Source organism: Barbus barbus, assembly GCF_936440315.1.
Source record: "Barbus barbus genome assembly, chromosome: 17".
Classification (NCBI taxonomy): Eukaryota; Metazoa; Chordata; class Actinopteri; order Cypriniformes; family Cyprinidae; genus Barbus; species Barbus barbus.
This window is the reverse complement of record NC_136745.1, coordinates 29,926,596-29,947,342: the sequence shown is the minus strand read 5'-3', so window position 1 is coordinate 29,947,342 and position 20,747 is coordinate 29,926,596. Positions and strand designations below refer to the sequence as shown.

Below are 20,747 nucleotides of genomic sequence, written 5' to 3'. Positions count from 1 at the left end.
TATGAAATTTGGTAGCCTATATAAATAAACTTGCCTTGCAATGAAGCTAAAAATATAATCAACTACACCATCGTGTTAATATTGTTACTATAAAACTCTTAGGACAAACATGTCTTCTAATATCTTCAGTTGTTGTGTATACCGAGCTGCAGCGGACACATTTGTAAAACTTCTTGGACTCGTTGTGGAGCTGTGTCTTTAACGCCTGGGTTTCTGCTGATTGGGCTGATATTTGTGACACACCACCAAACAAGAGAAAACGTATCTCAAACCCTGTTGCTGACAGTTTCCAGGAAACATGTCGTTAAACCAGGAAACTGTAGCAAACTGTTGCGCACCGGTTTGAGCTTGAACGAGCCCCAGATGATAGTGAAGGAGTGCAGCTGTAGTTGTAGTTTCCTCCTGCAGGTGTCGCTCTGAGCAGCTACAAACTCAACCAGTCCCATGAGTCTCTGCTCCAGTCAACAGAAGATCACAATCCTCTCTTCATTCACACATCAGCACACACTCAGTGAGATACACACATTACACACAGCTGCATGTAGACCTGATTCTGCTTTACTCTCAATGAAACTGTCTAGAGCATTTCATCAATACAGTAAAGATACTGTTTTATTTCATTTACTGGAGAATCTGTGAAGTCATTTGCATAACAAGTCATTCTAAAACATGATTTTTTTGCACTTTTTTAGAGAATGTGCTTGATAATTGTTCCTTCTTTCTCTTAGTTTGACTTGTTTTAGATGTAATTCAAACTAACAGCATGTGTCTTCCTCTATATGAGGAAACTTCCTCTTTCCTCTGTGAAGCGGTCTGAGGTTTCCTCATGTGTCAGTCCAGTGTGAGTCTCGCCCTGAAGACGCTTGTCTCGATGAGATCCTGAACACAGACGATCTGAAGCAGCATCACTCTCTTCTGCTGGGATTGAGCTCTTCTGGAAACTGGACTTTAGAGAAATGATGCTCATCTTTGGACTGATGCTGCTGCTGCAAACTGCTGCATGTGAGTCACTTTCACATCAAACCCCTCTTATCCTGCTGATCAATCAGATCGATCTCTGAAATATAAATATAAAGTTACATCAAGAGTCTGCAGTGATAGTCAGAGAGTTTTCTGATGTAGTTTGTATTAGTAAAGTATTGCAAAATATGAGAGGAAGTGTTTATCTTTCGATTGTGCTGAAATGTTTTAGTGTTTTTTAAATGTATAAATGTATTTTTATTTTACTTTTTTATATAAAGTAGGATTCATCAAACGATCTGTCTCTATTGATCAAGACATTAATAAAGAGAATATGTCACAGTATAAAGGGATTGAACAAAAAGTACAGGACAAAATGTATTCTGCATGTTAACATATATTAGTATCAGAATATATATATACATATATACATATATAATATTTTAACATACAGTTTAGAAAAAAACGACAAAAAAAACAATGTAGACAGTGAAAGCATGATATTTTAATTGTAATAAAATGAACATTAAGATGAATGAGAGCATAGCTGATGTTTCAGTGTTAAACAGACATTTTGAATGAAAAGGTTTTATTTTATCAGTTATTTTGTATTACACAACAAACTATCCAGTAATCATCCAAACTTCAGATTAGGGCTGGGAGATAATTCGATAATGATAATTATCACAATATAATTTTCCTTGATAAAACGATATGAAGAGTTCGATAAATGTTCGATATAATGTTTATACGCCAAAAGCTGAACGAAACAGCGCGACTCAGGCCCAGCGGAGCGTTTCTCGGCTCGGATCAAAGGTCAAACCGATGCAGATGAGTTTACTCGGTCACACGAGCACTGAACAGCTGTGAGATCCAGTGAAGCTCTTGAATTGAGATGAACACAAATGACTCTGTGATTTAAACTATTTTATAGCCAAACAGGAGAAACACTGTGTGCAGTCAGAAGGCTTTTCAATCTACACATTACCATCATTTACCATGGATTTACTGTAGTAACACTCACTGCACCATGGTGGCAGAAATGTGGGATATTCACATTGAATTTTATTACAGGAGTAATGGTATATAATTATAGTGTATGTATGTGATTAACATATAGGATGTGTGCAATTATACTGAATGTTTTTCTACTGTTTTTCATACAAACAGGCTACCTAAAAACCATATAGTTATATTTTTACCATGGTATTGAGGTGCTATATGTGTGGTTTTAATTGTGTTTATCATGATTTAAATATATGCTACTATGGGAGATCATATGCTTAATTAAAAAAATAAAAAATAAAAACTTGGTCAGAATAAATTTAACCATATAAAACTACATTTTTTACAGATGTTACTGATTTTAAAAAGGAACAAAAATTGATCTCTGCATCCTAACTCAAGCTAACGTGCCTTTCTAAGAGACAAAAACAAGTGATATTATTATTATTAATAATATTATCATATCAGGCAACCCAAACCTGTTTCTTGATTTGAAACTCATTAGAATATGCAGAAACTAAGAAATTAATTTTTCTATTTAGATTTTTATTTTGTTACGGAAAATTAGCAAATTGAGCAAAATTCTGGCTTTAAACTTGAAAGAAATAAAGATTTGACATTTATTGTGATAATTATTGATATCGACTGATATGAAAAAAATGTATTGTGATAATTGTTTTGGCCATATCGCCCAGCCCTACTTCAGATGAACCAGATCAGATGTGGGGGATCAGATAACGTGTCTGATATATTTCTTCAGTTAAACTTTAATTCTGCGAGTGTTTGTTTAATTTGTGTCTGGTTTTAATTAATGATGTGTAATTTCATTGTGTGTGTGTGTGTGTGTGTGTGTGTGTGTGTGTGTTTTGCTCTTCAGGTCTGGATCAGTTCTGCAGGTTTAATCAGTCTGATCCCTGTTACGCAGCTCTGGGACACAAACTCAATCTGCTGATGGTGCTGGACGCTAGTAAATATAATGAACTGAAGATAATAAAGAGAATAAACAACAATCAAGATGATCCAGTTTGTAGAGTAAAGAATGGCAGGATGAGGGAATGTGATCTTTATAATAACAGACCTGAAGTGACAGTCATTAATGGGACTCTGATAATAAACCGTGTGATCAGATCAGATTCAGGGAATTACAGATTAATACTCGCTCACTCAGACGGCACAGAAACATCTAGAGATCTTCAAGTGATTGTTGAAGGTACAGAAACTCTCTCATCAGACTCATTACAATCTCATGTTCTCCAAAGATCTCTCTCTCATGCAAATGAATCAGTTGAGTCTCTGTGAAGGTTTTTATTGCAGCTCATAACTGAATATCTGGAAGAATTCAGTGAAATTCCTCTGCACCTTTCATGTGCTAAGACTATTTTCAGATTGAAAAACCAGCATGTTGCTTACTGCATACTGCCTTCTGTTTAAACAAATAACGTGAAAGCATTTCAAACTGTCATTTGCTACATTGTTGTCACATGGATAACCTATACTGCACGTTCAATTCAGTCCAGCTATCATTTCATATATACATTTTGTTATATATAGAGAGTCACGTGACTGTCATGTGTCCCTCCCTCCAGCTCCTATTGGCTCAGTGGAAGTGTCAATCATCTGCTCCTCCAATCAGACGTCAGTGTTCTGCTCCTCTGACGGGGATCAGATCATCTACAGCTGGACTCTGAATGCAGATCCACCGATGGATGGAAACAGCAGCATTGATCTGAATGAGAGAACTGATGGAAACAGCAGCATTGATCTGGATGAGGGAACTGATGGAAACATCAGCTGCAGCGTGAAGAACCACGTCAGTCACGCACAGAAGACCATTAGACTCCAACCCTGTCCTGGTCAGATTTTAATACATGAATATCCACATATTTGCTAAACAACAGTAACAAGAGTGATGCAGAATTTCACAAAACCTGTCAAAAACACGTCAAAGTCATGTTTTATCCCCAAATTAGCAGTATCTCTGAAGCATATAGTGATGGATTGTGGTGGTTTTAACTCCTCTAGGACTCTTTATAAAGGATTCTGAATGAAGTAAGAGCAGATTTAGGCTGGATTTAGATTTTTATTTTTATGAAAAATAAACTTTAAAAACCTTTTTGTTTTTATTTGTTGTTTATATATTATTTATTTATTTCCATTTTCTATTTTTCACTTGTTTCTCGGCAGTCACTGGCATGGCACTAAATTATAAACAGCAAACAAACATTTCACCCCAAAATCATTTATATTGCATAAATAAAATGAGAACTATTGTTTACAGTTGAGTTTTGTTGTTGTTGTTTTTTTTGTAATTGCAATTATTTACAGCCATAATTGTTATTTGGATGTTGTCGATACATTTTACTTATAATATGTAATATGATCATTTTAATCTGCATAGTTTGACGACCGTTGTTTATTGTTTATTTGGATCCCCATTTGCTTCCACAAAGTGTTTGCTAATCTTCCTGGTTTCCACAAATCTGTTCAAGAAAAAAGTAAAATAGAAATACAATTACAACTGGATCACAGAGCTATACATCTTAGCAGTAGCAGCACATAAAACATGCATCTACATATGTATTACCATATCGTCTCATTTTCTGTAAAACATATATGTGCAATTACACTTTTGTATATTAATGGGAACCATAAATCTATTTTTTTAGCGTTACTCACTTGACATGTTATAATCATGTCTAAATCCCACATATCCAAGCTTTTAAAAGAAAAAAATAGGGTGTGTGATACTATTAAAATATACCAACATTTGTAAATGTAACCTTCACGACAGCCATGATAACTTTCTATGCATGTCACTAACATTAGCTCAAATTAGATTGAGAAGCACTAGCCTGGCTGCTCTGATCTGAACAAACCAAATAGTGTTTATTAGGTGTTTCTCAGATGCTCGTGACCATCGGGCAGTACTCAAGATGCAATAAAACTAATGACTGCACCACATCTTATAAAACTAAGGATGGAATAAATGCAGAATATGTCCACCACTATAGCTTCCCCATAGTGCTTACTATATGATCTCTATGTTCAGACCAGGACAGCGTATTGTCAAGTTTCACACCCAGCAACTGAACATTTGTTACTTGTTCCACTGGCATCCCATAAATGCAAATACATTCAAATCAGCAGCCTTAGTGATATTTCTTATAACTAAAAACAATACATTTAGTTTTTATTTATTTGAATAAGTACTGCCATTACAGTATGTATACACTGTAAAAAAAAAATAAAAAAATTTGAGCTCCATATTAAAATTTTAAGGCAACCAGCTTCAGCAAATTTCTGAGTTCTTATTTTTGTAGGAGATTCTCAACTTTTTGTTGAATAAACTTAAAACAACAAGTTGAGAAACTCAAAAATCTGCTGAAGCTGGTTGCCTTCAAATTTTAAGTTGGCTCAACTTTTCTTTTTTTTTACAGTGTACTTTCAATTTCATAATATAATGTTTTATACATATTATATTAATTAATTAATAGTTTACTATTATAGTTTTTTTTTTTTTGCATTATCATAATGAGAATTGGGGTTTTCTTTTATTTTTCTTGTTTTCTTATTTGTTTGTTTGGATTTTTCTTATATATCATAAATGTGATTTGAGGGATAAATACCGTTTAATGTCCCTAAAAACATGCAATTAAACATTTTACAAAATATGACGTACCACTTACAGTTTTGCTTTTGATTTCGAACTGATATGCGACCTGAACGTGTCCTTTACAGGTTTCATGAGAGTCACACAAATAAATTCTCTCAACTGGCCAATTAATTCTTCAAAGTGATTAATGCAGTAATTTCTGTTCAGAGAGAAAGCAGGTGATCCTGTGTTGATGTTTGATTACAGAAACAACTACTGCAGCTGTGACCACTAGTTTGACCTCTGCAATGACCTCTACAATGACCTCTGCAATGACCTCTGCAGTGACCAGCAGCACACAGACACCAGAATATGGTACGAGTTTCTCATCAGCTGGTACGACTCAAACCCTCACTCAAAGCCCAGATGACTTGCCATGGAAGTGTGAGTGTTAAGCTACAACAAAAACTGTGAATAACAAATAAACACAATAATGGCAGTGATACAGGCTCCTCAGCTTAAATTATATTTGAACTAATTTACTGTACTATTAATTGCATGTAGTTGTTCTTGTTGTTGTTGCAGTTGATATTAATGAACTTTTCGAAGCATGATTTGATTTAAATGACCTTGTGTTTTTCTTCTTCACTTTTAGTCTATCTGATAGCTTTGGGCTGCGCTGCTCTGATCGTGCTTCTGCTGTTCATCACTGTATGTTACGTTTACAAGAAGAAACAGTCGACACAAGGTCAGTTTGTTTTGAATCTGTTCATATAATAACTGATGAAGGTTAAAATGTAGTCATATTTGATGGAAGTGTCAATCACAGAGCTAAACACATGGGTTAATGCTCCTTTAAATGCTGAGAAGATTTGTAGATTATATGTTATATGTGCTGAATAGCCTTGTTTGGTCATTGCACTCCCTTACAGACTGTTTGAAAGACAATTACACCAACAATACAAACATTACAGATATTATGAAGATGATCTGAGCCAGCTTTGGTGGAGATTTGACAAACTTTCTGTGGTTAAACAAGGCAAATTGGTCCAAAATTGCAGAAAAGCAATATTATTCCTCAAGCGTCATGAATACATACTATAGACAGAAAAATATTCAGTTTTAACCAGATTATTTGATTTGATAATGATTTTGAGCATTTATTTTTGGCTCTTGTTTACAAATGACTGGAATTCATTAACATGCACATTTAAGTATGAAATCTGAGGTTTAATTAAGCATTTGTGAATTTTTGGGAAGGCACTTTCTATATGCAAATTACTCAGAATATACTCATATATTTGCAAATGTTTCGTGAATGAGATCCACTAAATCAAATATTGGTGAATATCTGACCTCACTTTCTGTATTTCTCAATATGTTACATGCAAACACTGATATGTTAAAAACCTTTAACAGGCATGATCTGTATTGAGGCTAGTTTTGAAGCTTTAATGACTGAAATGTGAGATTGTAGTTGATCTGTTGCTAATGTGAGTGTTTTCCCATCAGCCGCTGCTGGAGATACGGAGCTCATATACAGTGATATCTCTCCTGAGAATAAGAGTGAAAAGAAGAAAACAGGTAAGAAACTCAATGAAGCTCAGAGATCTACTTCACTCTGTAAAACAACACAAGAATATATTAGCTTGTGGTTTATTAGCCTCAGTCATTGAGTTAGTGATCTTACCGCCTAAAACTCAAGGTCATACGTTTACTATTACAAACTGCAAAAGAAAGCTTTCTAGTTACCTTATTGTTTCAGAATGCTCTGTGTTGTTGCTCTAAAAGTTAAGATGATGTAGAAACAAGTTTTCTTTGTTGCATCTGTTGCAAAATCACTTAAAGTTTGAAAGCTGCTTTATGGAATAGGTAATAAAGATAATGTTTACAAACTCTAAAACATGCGTCAGGTCAGTGAACGAATCTTTCAGACTTGTTTTGCTCTGAATCAGTCCGCTCCCATCCCATGTTCAATGCAAACCTCTTACTGTGTTTTTCCCCTTTTACACAAATGGAGAAGTGACTTAAGAAAGTGTCATCAGTAAACTCTTTCTCCAGGATGACGGAAAGTCTTGAATTGCAGGGTTGACTAGTCAAGCTCAACCATTCAATGCTAGGCTAAATCTGCAACTCGTTACCCATTCTGACTTAGAGCTTGATTTATTTATATTATATTATTACATTTTACTAATTAGTTTTGAATTTAATGTTAAATTCTATTATTATATTAAAGGCAGGGCAGGTGTTTTTCTTATGCTGGTTGAAAGTCTCTTCACATCCCGATAGCAACCACTAAGTTAGTGGTCTAAATGTATTTATATCGTCTGTGGAAATGAAAATGCTCGTCCAATCATATCCCTCGGTCCGAGGACTCTGATAGGCTGTCCTGCCTCTCCATTAATGCCCATGTATTTGCTTACCTCCATGCACCCTGTAACACTTCTGACAGCGTTGCATTCGTCGCTCATCGTTTCGCTGATTAGTTCTGCTCTGCTTGTGTTGTTGATGTGTTCTGGAGGAGGCGTGGCTTTGGAGAGCGATTTGCAGGGAGGGTGGGATCTTATGCATTCAAAGCTAGCTTGCTATCACCTACCTTTAATTATTACATTTTGCTATTTAATCTTAATTTCCAATGTTAAATGTGTAATGAAATTAATTATAAGAAGAGAAATGTTCAAAACCATCAGCCTGTTGTTTTCAAAGATTGTAACTTATAAACGGTAGTTAACGTTTTTGGTCTTCGGTTGTAAGTCGGTTCGGTGCCACTTTATATTAGGTGGCCTTAACTACTATGTACTTACATTTAAATTAATCATTTGGTACGATGCACTTATTGTGTACATACATGTTCTTACATTGTACTTATATTTTTAAAAATGCCTATATGTAGTTACATCTGTAACTAATTTCTGTAATTACATTTATAATTACACTTTTAACCCATCCCTTACACCTTAACCCACCCTTAAACCTACCCATACCACCAAACCTGTCCCTAACCTTACCCGTATCCCACCTCAATAGCAGCAATAGTGTGTTGCAATACAATATGAGCACAATAAGTACATTGTACTTATTTTTTTTTTAAGTACAGTAGTTAAGGCCACCTAATATAAAGTGTGACCGAATGTTCTGTCCTAACCTTTAAATACCTTTGAAACAATGTTAATAAAAGTTGTGGGAACGTTCCCTGTTAGCTGGGATACTGCGGTATATCTAAGTGTCAAATTGCACGTCTTCAGCTTGTTCAAAACGCTGCGGCCAGACTTCTTTTAAAGTGTCGTAAACATGAACACATTTCTCCAGTTCTTCTTAGATCCTTACACTGGTTGCTGGTTTGTCAGAGAATAGACTTTAAAATTCTCCTCTTTGTATATAAATCCCTACACAATTAGTCCCTGTCTACCTCTCTGAACTTCTTCATCTCTACACTCCGTCCAGAAGCCTACGATCCTGTGACCAGGCTTTGTTGGTAGTCCCTCACATTAGGCTTAAGCGTAGAGGTGAGTGTGCATTTGCAGTGGCAGGGCCTCGACGTTGGAATACCCTGCCTTTAGAGATTAGAATGGCCCCTTCTCTGTCTGTTTTTAAGTCCCTGCTAAAAACTTATTTGTTTTCTTTATTGTATTGACTGTGATATGGCCATTTTAAATTTTTAAATGGGTTGTATTAAATGTTTTGTCTGGTCTGTTTTCTGTGTATGTGGTATAATCTTGCTCTTCTGTAAAGCACTTTGGTCAGCCTGGTGGCTGTTGTAAATGTGCTATAATAAAATTAACTTGAACAACAGCAGCAGTAGCAGTATGGTGTAACATTTATTTGAAACACATGTATTTGGTACTTGCTACCTTATATCTTTACTCTTTCATTTCATTCTTTTCATGGCTTTGGAAAACTTGCATCTGATGTTTCTCTACGTCACTTTTTGCATAACTCCGGGTCGCCAACACCAAGCTTCGTTGCGGGAATGAAATGCTTTCTCTGAATCTTTAAAGTCTCTCCGTGAGAGATCGCACAGGTGCGGATATATCTGTAGCAGCTCAGCTATTCCACACAGTGTATTTATGTTGCTAGTGACTAATCGGGGAAAGCCGATTAGTCACCAGAAGAGACGGACGACAGCTCACGTAAGTGTTTTGAATAACTTGGTCGCAGTTCTGTTGTTTAAATTATTTACTTTTACTTGCTACTAGGAAGGAATAGTTCGTTTCCTACCTATTTCTACTCTGCATTTTCGTTGTTTTTTCTGTTTGATTGCACTTACTGGAAATTAGAATAATTTGCGCCTCAGCTGAGAACGAGCCTGTGTGATTGTGCAAAGTGTTAGTTTCGTCTTGAGCTATTAGCAGTCCTACCTTACTGGCTGTGCTGATCAGAAGCCGGCCACAGCTGTTTTCACTCTAGTTTCTTAGACTGTATTTATTTGATGTCAGAGCGCTGACGCTTCATTCAGCCTCCTCGTGTGAAGACCAACGAGTGTAAAGACAGACGACTTTTTCCTGCGTGACTTTGACTGAGCAACGACACCGAGCACACACTTAAGTATCGTTTTTATCTTCCCTCACACTTTCCTATCCTCTATCCTTCCACGTCTATCATGTTTCCAAACCATTCCGGTTCTCTCTCAACCTCACTCTAAAAACACACGCAGAAGGTTACGTAACCCTGCTAATCTCTACATCTTCCACTGCACCTCTTTCTTTCTCTATGGGTCTCTGGAATTGCCAGTCAGCTGTCAACAAAGCAGACTTCATTTCTGCATTTTCCTTACATTCCACACTCAGCATCCTGGGCTTGACTGAGACCTGGATTCGTCCTGAAGACACGGCAACCCCAGCTGCTCTCTCTCACAATTTCTCGTTCTCTCACACCCCTAGGCAAGTTGGTCGGGGTGGGGGCACTGGTTTGCTCATTTCTAACAATTGGAAATACTCTACCCACTCTCCCCTAGGCAATCTCAACTCTTTTGAATCTCATGCCGTTACTGTAACAGCTCCTATAAGACTCCAGATTGTGGTAATCTATAGTCCCCCGGGCCAAATACCACCAACCTTCCTAGATGAGCTGGATGGACTGCTGTCCTCTTTCATGGAGGATGGCACTCCACTCTTAGTCTTCGGCGATTTCAACATTCACCTAGACAGGTCTTATGCTACAGACTTCCAGTCACTCCTAGCTTCATTTGATCTCAAACGCCTCACCACTACTAGCACGCACAAATCTGGTAACCAACTCGACTTAATTTACACACGCAATTGTTCTACAGATAACATTCTGGTACAACCACTCCATATCTCTGACCATTTCTTCATTACATTTACGTTACATTTTGCTACCCAGGTGCCACCATCTCCCTTACCGGTTACTTTCAGACGCAACCTACGCTCCCTTTCCCCCTCCCTTCTTTCCTCTGTAGTATCCTCCTCTCTTCCCTCGCCTACCCATTTCTCTTCTCTGGATGTAAATGCAGCCACTGACACTTTATGCTCTACCTTAACCTCTTGTCTAGACGACATCTGTCCTCTCTCCTCCAGGCCAGCACGGACTGCTCCTTCTAACCCCTGGTTATCCGATGTTCTTCGAGAGAATCGGACCAAACTCAGAATGGCAGAGAGAAAATGACGCAAATCAAATAATCCGTCGGACCTGAGTAGGTATCAGTCTTTGCTTTCATCTTTCTCTACTGAAGTCCACACTGCCAAATCCTCACATTTCCACAACAAGATCACCAGCGCTCCAGACATGCGTAATCTCTTCAGAACATTTAATTCTCTCCTCTGTCCCCCTCCTCCACCTCCCACCACTTTGATAACCACTGATGACTTTGCCTCTTTTTTCACAGACAAAACTAGAACAATCAGTAACCAGTTCTCAACTCCACAGGACCTCCAATCAAACACATCCACCGCTCTAACTCCCATCTTCTCCTTCTGTCCCCTCACCGGGGCAGAAGTATCCAAACTTCTCCTCTCCAGCCATCCTACAACATGTCCTCTCGACCCGATCCCCTCACATCTTCTCCAAACAATCTCTCCCACACTCTTACCGGCACTCACACACATTATCAACACATCTCTCCTCACAGGCATCTTCCCCACAGCATTCAAGCAGGCTCGGGTAACCCCACTGATCAAAAAACCTACATTAAACACTTCTCTTTTAGAAAACTACAGATCTGTCTCTCCCCTTCCATTCGTAGGGAAAACATTTGAACGAGTTGTCTTCAACCAGCTCTCGCGGTTTCTTTCACAGTATAACAAACTGGATGCTAAACAGTCAGGTTTCAGGAGTGGCCATTCAACAGAGACTGTGCTACTCTCAGTCACTGAAGCCCTGCGAATTGCAAAGGCTGATTCCAAATCGTCAGTCCTCATTCTGCTGGATCTTTCTGCTGCTTTTGACACTATCAATCATCAGATTCTCCTGTCTACCCTCTCATCACTGGGCATCACTGGAATTCCACTTCGCTGGTTTGAATCCTATCTCACCGGTAGATCCTTCATGGTGTCCTGGAGAGGGGAGGTATCCAAACCACATCAACTGGTCACTGGAGTTCCTCAGGGATCGGTTCTTGGACCCCTCCTCTTCTCCACATACACTACATCGCTGGGTCCCATTATACATGCACATGGCTTCTCCTATCACTGCTACGCCGATGACACACAGCTCTATCTCTCTTATCAACCAGATGACCCAACGGTAGCTGCACGGATCTCAGGCTGCCTGGCGGACATCTCGGCATGGATGAAAGAACATCACCTACAGCTCAACCTGGCAAAGACGGAACTTCTGGTCTTCCCTGCCACTCCGACTCTACAGCATGACTTCACGATTTAGTTAGGCTCATCAATGATTACCCCATCAACTTCGGTCAGAAATCTTGGTATAATCTTTGATGACCAGCTGACCTTCAAAAAGCACATTGTAAAGACTGCTCGATCCTGCAGGTTTGCACTACACAACATCAGAAAGATCAGGCCCTTTCTGACAGAGCATGCTGCGCAACTTCTTGTCCAGGCCCTTGTTGTTTCTAGACTGGACTACTGCAATGCTCTTCTGGCTGGTCTGCCATCAAACACAATCAAACCTCTACAAATGATTCAGAATGCAGCGGCACGACTGATCTTCAACGAGCCCAAAAGAGCGCATGTTACACTTCTCTTCATCTCCTTGCACTGGCTACCAGTGGTAGCTCGCATCCAGTTCAAGACACTGATGCTTGCGTACAGAACTACCACAGGCTCAGCACCCTCCTACTTCCACTCACTATTACGAAGCTACATCCCCTCCAGAAGTTTGAGATCTGCTAGTGAGCGACGCCTTGTGGTACCATCACAGAGAGGCTCAAAATCACTCTCCAGAACATTCTCGTTCACCATTCCTGGCTGGTGGAATAATCTTCCCACCCCTATCCGGAACGCCGGATCTCTGGCAACCTTCAAGCAACAACTGAAAACTCATCTCTTTCGGCAGTACTTAACTTCATCCTAAAAAAAAAACCTCTTTCCCTCTATCTTTCTCTCCGCTTACTAGCTTGTACTTATTTGAACAATGACTGAGACTTGGTGTTACGAGCACTTCCTCTGTCTGATTGCCTCTTCAAGATTAATCGCTTTTTGTATTCCCCAATTGTAAGTCGCTTTGGATAAAAGCGTCTGCCAAATGATTAAATGTAAATGTAGTGACTTGGAGATGTTGTTGTCCTGCCTGACCTTTGTTTAATGAGAAATGAATCGGGAAAAAGCTCGGGTGGAGCTCAGAACACACCCAACGATTGCGTAATCGCCACAGACCAATGGTAGCTCAAAGGTGTTTAGGACCCAAAACGAACTCCCCTGCTTCGTTTTGGCCTGACTTTGTTCGAAATTATGTCATATAAGTTCGTTCTTCGATGTCGAAGGGCCTTAACAGTAACAGCTCCTCGGTTCATGTAGAGACGTCTAGTAATATCTCATCTTGTCATCATTTCTCTTTTCTCTCTGCAGAATCGCTCCCAGCTGCTGAAGAGGAATATGCTACGGTCCGACTGCAGACAAAGAGGAAGAAGGTGAAGGAAGAGGAAGAGGTCCAGTACGGCGAGGTGACGTTCACTCCGAAAAACTCAGTCGCTCCGCAGCAGCCTCAGGAGGAGTGTGTTTACTCGCAGGTACAGAGACGCTAGTTTCACAACAACAACTCCTGCAAGATCACACTTTACCTGGGAAGCCACTTATGTTTGACTTTGGGAGTTTTACGGGTTATATAAAGCACATATCTCTTTGCAATTGTAAATTATTTCGTTTGACATGTACTGTACGTTAATATGGACTGTAGAGTGAGAGCTTTAACGTGCGTGTCTGGGGCTGAACCAACAGATGTTGAGTAAGCAAGAGATTGAAAAAAACGAGGAAACCAACTGCATGTCATTTTTTTTTCAATCCATTGAGCACTTCTGTTTTTAGCACTTAGAGTTGTGTTTTGCATGCCCACTTATTGCATCCTTTGCGCTGGTGAATTTCCTCATCATAAACGACACTGTGCAGAAGTTATGTAAATAAAAGATTAATTTCATGGCTTCAGTGATATAACGGGAGTATTTGCATAACTTGCACTAGACTAGACTAACCTCATGGACCGTTTGTCTGTGAAGCCAGAGCTAGAATATGACGAGCCGTTTCCCCAAAACACAAAAAATGTTTATTTGTTTTCATTATTCAGCATTAATAATCATTATTACAATACCAAGAGCAATAATCAATAACACTTTTTATTAAAATATTGCAGCCAAATTGGCTCCTGTTTTTAAACATATAATTTAGATTATATCAAGTTTAAGCATTCAACTGTTATTGGCAACAGTTTCAAGTAATTAGATTGATTTAACTAATTGGTTAAATTAAAATATGTATAATTCAAGACAACACAAACACAGTTATTAAGGTGGTGATAAAAATTGCCCTCATTAATGTAAAAAATGCTCCTGGAAATCAATTCAGGGGCAAAAATTGTCCCTTAATGGAAAAGTTAATTTCTGACCCTGGTTTACAGAACACTTCTGTTTACAGATATATATTGCATTAATAATGTCTTAAATGTGTTCCTCAAATACTGGGAACGACCTGAGAAAGGCCGAAAAGGCCTGATAATGTCTGAAGGTTTACACACATAATTGCTTAAAGTCCTGTAGTGTTGGTTGATAATAAATTGTATTTGTTTCTATTAGCTAAACCAGTCCAGGGTTCAATTCCCAGATATAAAATTCATAGCTTGAATTCACAGTAAAAAGCGTGTAAAAGTGTCTGCTAAAAGCAGAAATATAAATGCACTCAAAACTGTTGAATCTTTGAAAATGTTTCATTTAATAATAATTCATTTATATTGTCACCCAGCTCTTTATATAGTTGGATATACATTGTAAAAAATAAAAAATAAATATATATATATATTTTTTAAATAATACAAAGATTATTATAGTATGTTTTTTAGAAATTGTTTCTCTGTATATAAAGTTGGTTTTATTAGTAGGTTCACACACACACACACACACACACACACACACACACACTGTATATATTGTCACAAAATGACATGTGCATGCAGCTCTAATCTGCTAAATGTATTTTCTGTAAAGCTGCTTTAAATTGTGCATTGTGAAAAGGGCTATATTAGTAAATCAATCGTTTATGGTCTGAATGTCCCTCAATATTAATCTAATTTGATCCATGTTTTCTGTTTTTCTGCTAATTGAGAGTGTTTTCAGTGTGTTAGAGTTCTGTTACATCACTTCCTTCAGCTCGAGTTGTGGTTATGAATGCAAGGTTGATTAAACCATTGTTTTGGCAAACACTGTGTAGATTAACTCTTGATTTTGATCGGTGTTGACCTTTTGAAATGCTGAGTTGGGAAATCTGAGGGCGGTCCGGGGTGGATTTCTTAAACATGGTTTCCTGATCATGTCATGTGACGTCCTGTATGTGAAAGGAAACATCTCATGCCTTCTCAGCGCAAAGGGTGAATGTGAGCATTTACTGTACATCTCTGCCGTCTTCATGCATCAATGTATTTAAATAAGTCCGCTCTGAAACATTCAGTTCTATCATGTGGGTCAAAGACGAGATGTCACGAGATGTTTGGTGCTAGAGTTGAGTAAAATTTACAAAACTGATTTTATACACATATATATGCAAGTAAAATGACTGCTTTAATATTTCAAATAACTTATGTAAAAATAAAATATCCAAATATGTTTGAAATAATGTGCAACAGATTAATGTGACACAACATACATATTCTGACCATTACTAGAAGAATAAATGTTCATACTAAATTTTATTACATTTTAAATGCTTAAAATTTTCAAAAACCTAGTGGTTTGAAGGACAATGAAGATTGGTAATTTAAAATTAAAATGACAATTTTTTTTTTAGAAATAGGATCTTTTAATGAAATGAACTATTGTTACTCTGAATGATATTTTAGTGTCTTCTTTAAATCGTGGTAAATATATACACAATGTCACGAGAAACTGATAAAGGAAATAAAGTCCTGTCTGGATATTTATCTTTTGAAGTTTGATTCATTTGCTCCATTCCCCTGTTTTCTGCATTGTTTCACGCTCATTGAGATGAGAGCTTGTGTAAAACACTTCAGTTTGGTTCCTCAGTAAAGATACTGAAGCGTGAAGCAAGACAGTAATCGGATTATTTGACGGATGTGATGCTGTAGCAGGAAACTGAAGTGAGGATGTATATTTAAAGCATGAGTCAAACGCAGTTATTTGTGGACTTGTGCCGCACACACTGACCCGTTTAGAAGTAAATCTTTCTTTTTTTGCTCTTTACAGCTGTAAGAAGTTCTCCACTGATGATGAATGTAATGCAGTATTCCTTCTCTGTTTTATCTCAAAGCCAAACATGTATTTGCAGGTCTGTTGTGCTTTAAGTTAACCCTCACATCATCGATAAAAAATGTAACGAATTATCTTTTTCTGTGTGAAGATCATTTAAAAACATATCAGTGTTTATTCAGAGCCCACTAGATTTCAGTGAACATTAAACAGCTGTGTGTACTTAATTATGATTACATTAATGTCATAATGCTAACAATCTTCATTATCCTAAACAAAATTTGCAAAATTGCTCATTTATTTTTGATTTTAGAATGATGTTTGGATGCGTTCTAGGTTTTTACAATTGGATTTTAAAAAGGCATGAACTGTTATCTTCCTCTTTCTAAAAGATGCAGCACATTTCATTTTGCTTTTCCTGTGGTTTTATTATTCTGCTATCAATATCACCATCGTCATACATAGCAACATCAGGAGTTTAGAAGAAACTCAGGTTCATTTAACTTCCTCTTTCTGATTTTAACCCTCACACCTTGTGTTCTGATTGGCTCAGGGCTCTGGTAAGCTCCGCCTCCTGTCTGATGAAACTCCTCCTCCAGCTCGAGGCACTGGACATCACTCTGTTCCTGTCCTTCGTCCGTGTCTTCTCTCCTGTCATCACAACAGGGTCATGTTTTATTTCCACATTGAGTCGTTGTAGTTCCTGAAGGTTTTTAAAAGTCATTTATAGAGATTGGTCCGGATTTCTGTTTGTGTGTCAGATTCAGTCACTGCAATTACTGTATTAAAGCCAAGACCCCCGGGGTCAACAGGGTAAAATTAACTATTTAAGGATTGTACACTTTTTTTTTTGTCAAGTTTTTTTAAAATGTTATGTGCAAATGATGCATTATCTAAATAAATATGCATATTTTTTTGCGTCTGCTTCCAGAAGAGAAACTGATAAAGCCAGCTTCAAAATTGTTTGATTTTGTTGACATATTAGATTTTAATATATTTCCAAATGGGATTTCGGATTTCTCTTTTTATCACTCCATAAATCAGAAAATACTGTCAACAGCTGGAATTGTTTTTAACTATTTATTTTTTAAAATGCCATGCATCTGAAATGTTCTTCTAAAATGAGCATTTTTCACAGGATCTCATGTATAGTTATTAAATGGCAATAAATAGGTTATTTTCATTGCCATTAAAGTGAAATTACTGAACATAAATATAGGAGCCTGAGAAAAATGATGATTTTAGAAGAACATTTCAGATGCAGGCTTTTGCATCTGAACTCTTCAAAATCAGTTCAGTTTAATTCAAGTTTATTTGTGTAGCTCTTTTCACGATGCAGATCATTGCAAAGCAGCTTTACAGAACATTTTAAGCTTCTACATTATATTTAGGAGTATGTTATTAGTGGCAGAAATGTACAGTAAAAATCATGCAGTTAGTTACAGATTACACACAATCAAACAGACGGTGAACACTATTAACTGCAATGATTAAACGTTGCAATTAAGCACAATTTGGTAGTTTTACATCTAATCTGAGGTCTTCTGGGGGTTGGCATCATCTCTTTCTTTTTTTTATCAGTATGAATGATATATGAAGCCTCAGTTAACTGATGATAGAGAATAGCGGATGTGTCCATCGGATGATCTCCAAAATGGTGCTACGCTGACACACAGAGACAGAGAGGAGACGAATTGTTGAAGAAATGTCATTATTTTTATTTTCTTGTGTACTAAAAGTATTCTCGTCGCTTCATAACATTCAGATTGAACCACTGATGGCAGATGGCCGATTCTGTTGAAGTCTCTCATACTTCTCTGGGCCTCGACTGTGTTATTTACCTGGCAGTCAACGGGACAGGCACAAGCCTCCCGGTTTTCATCCAAAATATCTTAAATTGTGTTCTGAGGACAGATGAAGCTTTTACGGGTTTGGGGGTAATTAATGACAACATTTTCATTTCGGGGTGGAGTATCCCTTTAAATGATATGTAGAAAAATGCACCAAACAGACTTTAAATAAAACACAATATTTGTACAAATAGAAAGGAGCTAGAATGCCAGATGTGTATAAATGTTTGGCTGTGAAGAAGGAAGGGCAGCAGTTGAGATCTCAGTTCCTGTTTTTATTACTGCAGGTCATGCGCTAATATTAAAATGCTTATTACGCTGCAGAGTCAGATGGAGAATAATGGTGTGATAGACCACTTTCATATTCCTCTCACACTTTTGGTTCCTCTTAAGATGTTCTTTGTTTCATGTTAGTGTTAACCACATGTGCTAAAACACAACCTCTCCAAGTTGAAAATCTTCTCAAAGAGTTATTTTTAGCATATTTTACGCTCTGGCCAGTAAATGTAAGTCACAATTAAAAGTGATTACATTGCTTTGGAAAGTTACCAAGCAAGTGAAAGTGCTCCACCACTGCAGGAGCTGTTCTTTGGTCAACTTTGAGCCGTTTTTTGCAATGACCTTTAAACAATCAAACATCCAGCAACTGAATCCAGTGTCCAGGCGGCTTCAGACTAATACTTATCTCCTTGCTCTTTTAAAATGTGTGGCACAGAAACATTATAATCACTCATTAAAACTCGTTTTTCGATGCTTCCCTATACAGACCAGCAGTATGTTTTCTAGCTGTCAGATGAGTAGCTCACAGACTAACAGGACTGTCACCGGCGTCCGCAGTTCTTGGGTTTCAGGCCTGGCTGCTAGTAAATGAGTGTTTGGGTTTAATAACTTTACAGCAGTGGTAGAAACTGAGGAGGTTACAAAAATGAGAACAAATGCTCATTTGAGATGTTTCTGATTTTTGGAAATTTGTTTCATTTTTTGTGTGAATTACAAAATTATTGTAAGTTTACAGTATTGAGACTAATGGCACTTTTTAAAAACTCTCCTAAGGTTAAACTAGATGTTATAGTAATGAGAATTTGGAGAAAATGTCATGCAAAAAAATAATGTACCAATATTTTGGTTAGACTGATTTTTTTTTCACATCCCTCACTGAACATCCTAATTTTATTAAAATCATCCACTTTTTTTAAATGAATAATTACCAAACATAAGAACAAACCCCTGTGCTTTTGAGAGATTTCTGATTTTTGGAAATATGTTTCATTCAAATTAGTGGATGTTTGAAGACAAATAACAGACTTTTACAAGCTGCATCATCACCAAACATCATCTGTTTGCTTGAGGCCATGTCTAGATGTGGCCATCATCATGTTTAACCACTTGTCCAACCGAATGCTTGAATAGCATCTATCACACACTCATACATATCTCTGTTTGAGCATCATGTCTGTGCAAATCTATTTCAATCTCAAAGCAATCAAAGACGCTTTTCAGTAAGGATTAATCATTTTTGAATATATTAAGAGAATGCTTTAAAAAGCTGCACATCCTCGTGGTTAATATTTAGTTGATCTTATATTCGGAATAGATTTTTTATTATTAAAAACAAAATATTAAAAACAAACTTACTTGATTTAAATCAACATTTCTTATTTTCATTTAGTTTATCTAATAACTAAAAATGAAAATTAATAAAACAAATTAAACAAAAAAATAAAAATGACAAAAAAACAAATTTAAATTTTCTAAAAAAAAAAAAAAAGCTAGTTGCAGAGGTTAAGTTTTTGCATGTTCATTTAGTTTAATTTGATGTACTTAACTAAAACAGAAATAAAAATGAATAAAACTATATGTTTAAAAATAATTACTAATAAAATGGCAAAAAAGAGCTCATCTAAAATAAAATTAATGCAATGAAAGTTAACTTCTAAATGTGGTTTTCATAGACAAACTTTCTCAACAGTTTTCTTCCCTTTTTTATAAGCGACTTCGATGAAGTGTGCTTCACACACACACACACACACACACACACACACACAGAGAGAGAGAGAGAATCGTCCCCTCATCAGTGCACTCTGCTTCTACACAGCAAGGCGCAGCCTCTGTATACTATTAGGTTTTAATCAGTCACCTCAAGACGCCTTTAGGCAACACTTCATCTGGCATCACACACTGCAGCTCTGGGGTGTGTTTCACAGAAGCAACTAAAAAAAAGTGCTTTACCCAGTCGCAAACTACGTAAATGTTTTACTTGCGAGAAGTGCTTACAGATCTGTTTTGGCCAATGTGTCATTAGCTTCAGCTGAGTGTGCGCTTGAGATAGTTCCAGGAAAGCTGCTCATATGAGACTAAATTCACATTCAACAATGATGCAAATTCCCATTCATTTTCTGGGTTTTTTGACAGTTCGGCTCATTGAACCGTTTCAAAAAGATGATTCATTGGTTCCTGACGTCACTATGCATTTCTTATCTAACACCCTAGAGTTTCAGAAAGCTATTCCAAG

The 20,747-nt window shown here is 37.2% G+C and overlaps 1 protein-coding gene across 3 annotated transcripts; it reads left to right on the top strand.

The window, feature by feature from the left end:
• Positions 1-504: 504 nt before the first annotated feature.
• Positions 505-17,327, top strand: LOC306883452 (uncharacterized protein). Of its 3 annotated transcripts, none has more exons than XM_079438726.1 (8): positions 505-1,002; positions 2,843-3,175; positions 3,552-3,818; positions 5,825-6,001; positions 6,213-6,305; positions 7,070-7,141; positions 13,546-13,706; positions 16,939-17,301. In XM_079438726.1, the coding sequence occupies exons 1-8, from the start codon at positions 957-959 to the stop codon at positions 17,083-17,085; spliced, it is 1,296 nt and encodes a 431-aa protein (XP_079294852.1). In that variant the 5' UTR covers positions 505-956; the 3' UTR covers positions 17,086-17,301. The 3 variants fall into 3 exon arrangements, with proteins under 3 accessions (XP_079294852.1, XP_079294853.1, XP_079294854.1); XM_079438727.1 differs by having other exon boundaries at positions 833-1,002; positions 5,825-5,932; positions 16,939-17,327; XM_079438728.1 differs by lacking the exon at positions 16,939-17,301 and having other exon boundaries at positions 834-1,002; positions 5,825-5,932; positions 13,546-14,955.
• The last annotated feature ends 3,420 nt before the right edge of the window (positions 17,328-20,747 follow it).

Excerpts from the sequence above, each read along its gene's own strand:
- LOC306883452 (XM_079438726.1), top strand. The coding sequence starts at position 957 with ATGATGCTCATCTTTGGACTGATGCTGCTGCTGCAAACTGCTGCAT. Across the intron at positions 3,819-5,824 it reads TAGACTCCAACCCTGTCCTG|AAACAACTACTGCAGCTGTG; the intron begins GTCAGATTTTAA and ends GTTTGATTACAG. Across the intron at positions 13,707-16,938 it reads AGGAGTGTGTTTACTCGCAG|GGCTCTGGTAAGCTCCGCCT; the intron begins GTACAGAGACGC and ends TGATTGGCTCAG.